The sequence below is a fragment of the Volvox carteri genome, assembly GCF_000143455.1.
Source record: "Volvox carteri f. nagariensis unplaced genomic scaffold VOLCAscaffold_12, whole genome shotgun sequence".
NCBI lineage: Eukaryota > Viridiplantae > Chlorophyta > Chlorophyceae > Chlamydomonadales > Volvocaceae > Volvox > Volvox carteri.
Window position 1 is genome coordinate 1948905 of NW_003307555.1, and position 4177 is coordinate 1953081.

The 4177-nt window shown below is 47.2% G+C and overlaps 1 protein-coding gene across 1 annotated transcript in view; it reads left to right on the forward strand.

The window, feature by feature from the left end:
* The window catches only part of VOLCADRAFT_89441 (uncharacterized protein), a gene marked incomplete at both ends in the record, with an annotated part of 7467 nt that extends 3571 nt beyond the window's left edge, over positions 1-3896 (forward strand). The window contains 3 exons of the mRNA XM_002948954.1: positions 1213-1364; positions 1596-1813; positions 3795-3896. Of these exons, the coding sequence (XP_002949000.1) occupies positions 1213-1364; positions 1596-1813; positions 3795-3896 (472 nt within the window). The remainder of the gene's footprint in view (positions 1-1212; positions 1365-1595; positions 1814-3794) is intronic.
* Between the last annotated feature and the right edge of the window lie 281 nt (positions 3897-4177).

The following is a 4177-nucleotide window of genomic DNA, read 5'->3' on the forward strand; positions in this document are numbered from 1 at the left end:
ATTCTTGCTAGTTTGCCGATAGCAGTAGTTGTGCGTTCTCTGTATGTCCGCACTTTAGTCGATCTTCAGAGATCGGAGATGGCTTGACCTGCCAGTGCTGGAAGGGGCGTATGTATATCCTCTGGCCCGACAGTGAGGCAGCTGGCTGCCAACAGGGTCAAATGGGTTAATCCATAATTGGGCGGATGCAATATTTTTAGCAGTGACATTGTAGTCCCGGGGAACCTGTGCACTGCACTGCACTGCACTGCACTGCCAAACCTCTGCAGGGCCTGTGGCGAACGTCCGTTTATCCCGAAGGCTTGCAAATTAACAAACACGTTTGGGCGTTCCTGGTAGTTTCTCGCAGCTTCATCGAGACCGTTCGTTAGGAGGTTTCGTGGGCGGGTCTCGTGGGCGTTACGTTACGTCTGTAGCATTTTCGACCGTTATGTATATGTAGGTTTTGCCCTGGTAAATTAGTGGTAGGGTTCCCTATCTAATACACCAGGGCACAATCAACAGACGGTCGAAAACCGTTACAGACGTATGTGGTGTGGTAGCTACCATAGGGTTCTTTTTAGTCTTCCAAGGCCCACGGCAGGTCACTTGGCCGGAGTTTACGGTACCGTTGTACGACGGTGAAAAATATATATCTATATACATACATATAAAAATGGGCACGTGCACGTCGGCCGTTGTTTAAGGCATAACCTACCGGATGATCATTTAGCCTCTCCATTTCATCATTGATGATGGGTAGTTCCCACTGCCACACAAACTGCGGTGGTGATACAACAACAACAACAACCGGAGAACTGACCGCCCTAATAATGCCGCAACAACGCAACTCGGGAGGGGTAGGAAGGGTCGTGGAACGAAGAGTGCGTGTGTGCAGCCCCAACTTGGACCAACTGGGTCTCGGTTCATCATTTAGGGTCCCTAGAGACTAGGCGCGGACCGGAACGCCCTCCCTCTCCCAGGCAATTGCAATAACGGCGCGCTACCCCAGCCGTCTTTTATATTTCCAGGCACGCAGAGCAGAGACCAACATATGAGCGTTATAGACCTAATTTGTCGTATTATTATTAGGTCTCATCAATACACGCATTGCTGCCCAGCCAGCAGTCTCACATAACTTACGCATACATACATACATACATCATTACACATCTAAAACCTTGCATATGTATGTATGTATGTATGTATTTGCTGTGCTGGGGGCCACCGCAGGCCCATTCGTGCGGCACTTGTATGGCATGACTATCCCTCCAACATCATGGATGCGGGAATAGATGCGGGCAGCACATACCCAAACATTCTGGTCAATGACCTCGACTTATACTTCAACGTAAACAATGGCGACATGAGAAATGAACGAGAAGGTAAGGACAATGGACTGGCGGCCTGGAGGCCCATTCGGTAGGTCGAAGGAACGAACTCTCCAGGGCCATCCATGTGTATATGTGTGGTCCTCCTATTGCCTGCTGCCCCTATGCATGAGTGCAAGGCCATGTATGTACGATACATATATAGCTTGGATTCGTTGCATACACAATTAATTGCCTGTCCTGCGTGATGTATGTCGGTCGCCTCGTCATTTTATTTGGCTGCAGACCACACAAACAACGTAGAGCGTTTTGAGCTGGAAACACTCGAACCTGGGGCTCAAGTGACGCTCAAAGTGAACGTCTCTAAGTTTGGTACCAGACAGGTACCAGACATTAGGGTCTCACGTCAACGTCAGCTTTGGTCGCTGGTGGTTGTGGGGCACTTCAAAGGCAACCTCAGGACGTACGACAATCCCTCGTATAAAAGACCCCATCGACTTCAGGTAGAAATGTCTGTACTTCCGTACTGATCAGTACGTGATTACGTGGTGTGCAACTGAACCGTGTAACAGAATAATGTGTACAGGCTGCCGTACCGCTGAATAACCGTGCACTGCGTGACCTATGTACGCTGTGCGTGATTTCAGATGTTGGTCGTACATTTAGGAAAGCCCAGATAAGCACTTAAAATGATATCTGCAAGGCTGTATGTCCAAGGGTATTTGTATGCGCTGGACTGTTCATGGATGCATAGCTGGCATGGTACGTCTGTAAAATGGGGAAGTGTCTATACTGAGACCATGTATCTATTTTCGGGCCAATCCATCCATACCATGGTACGATCTATAGGCCATTCTATGCCATAAGCCTATAGACAATCTATTTCTCGGTCCTATCTGTTATACGATGACCCCGTGTATAGACCCGTGTATAGATAGACCCCGTGCATAGATAGACCCGTGTATAGACCGTAAGTAATTTTACCGGCGTATGCATACACGGCGGGGTGTACTCCATGGCCAGGTAGGAAAGGGTAACAGGCAACTAACCGATGCAACGGGTTCTTACCGAGATGGCATCTTCAATTAGTGTCACGCTCGTATGCACGGCAGGTGTTTGTCGATGAAGTGGGCAACGAGGAAGTCTTCACGCTCCCCGCCGGAGTAGGGGTCGTAGAGCAGGAGCACATTATTGGCCTCTCCAATGGACGCTGTCTGCTAATCTCTCAGTCAGAAGCGGGGGGGGCGGCAGTCATAACGCGCGCCCTTGAAGGCTGCCCGAAACTGACCCTCGTGGAGAATAAAGGTAATAAACAACATGATGTGCGTGGGACTTAAGCGTACTGATGTCCGTCCCAGGCCTGTATTCCGTGATGCCGGTGCTAGCTTGTTGTTTATTTTGCAAAGCATATACAACTCCTGGCTTGGATGCCCACGTAACGGAAGTTAAGACACCACGATCGTGGATCTTGCTCGCGAGCAAGAGCATGAATCAACGCGGGCTTTATTTTCTATGCCAGCTAGCTAGTCATTGGTGCGACTTTGCTTGCCAGCCAGCCATTTGTTAATTTATTTTGGGGTGCGCGTGTGTGTATGTGTGTATGTGTGTATGTGTGTATGTAATGTAATGTGTTACAGAGTGGGAGGCTTCTGGGCCGCTTTATCACATTGTCAGTTCTACGATCATTTATCACCTTATAGCACCATCCACCACTACCACACTGTCTTCGCCATACGAACTGTAAGTCCAAGGCGGCGGATCCAGCCTTCAGGGACCCCTCCTCATCCATTCACCCGAACACCCGAAGAGACGGAGGGTTCGGCAATCGCCACCAATCCAGCGTGCGAATCTGGTCCATCAACTGTGACCTCAACTCCACATCTCAGCAGCTAGCCATAATCTCGCGCTCCCGACTAATTCGGGGGTCTCCCCAGGAATCGAACCCAGGACCTTAAACCGCGAATCGCATATGTATATATATATATATATACATATATATATATATATACATATATATATACATATATATGTATATATATATGTATATATATATATATATGTATATATATATATGTATATACATATATATATGTATATATATATGTATATATATATATGTATATATATATATACATATATATATATATGTATATATATGTATATATATATATGTATATATGTATATATGTATATATATACATATATAGTTTACACAATTCTTGCTAGTTTGCCGATAGCAGTAGTTGTGCGTTCTCTGTATGTCCGCACTTTAGTCGATCTTCAGAGATCGGAGATGGCTTGACCTGCCAGTGCTGGAAGGGGCGTATGTATATCCTCTGGCCCGACAGTGAGGCAGCTGGCTGCCAACAGGGTCAAATGGGTTAATCCATAATTGGGCGGATGCAATATTTTTAGCAGTGACATTGTAGTCCCGGGGAACCTGTGCACTGCACTGCACTGCACTGCACTGCCAAACCTCTGCAGGGCCTGTGGCGAACGTCCGTTTATCCCGAAGGCTTGCAAATTAACAAACACGTTTGGGCGTTCCTGGTAGTTTCTCGCAGCTTCATCGAGACCGTTCGTTAGGAGGTTTCGTGGGCGGGTCTCGTGGGCGTTACGTTACGTCTGTAGCATTTTCGACCGTTATGTATATGTAGGTTTTGCCCTGGTAAATTAGTGGTAGGGTTCCCTATCTAATACACCAGGGCACAATCAACAGACGGTCGAAAACCGTTACAGACGTATGTGGTGTGGTAGCTACCATAGGGTTCTTTTTAGTCTTCCAAGGCCCACGGCAGGTCACTTGGCCGGAGTTTACGGTACCGTTGTACGACGGTGAAAAATATATATCTATATACATACAATAA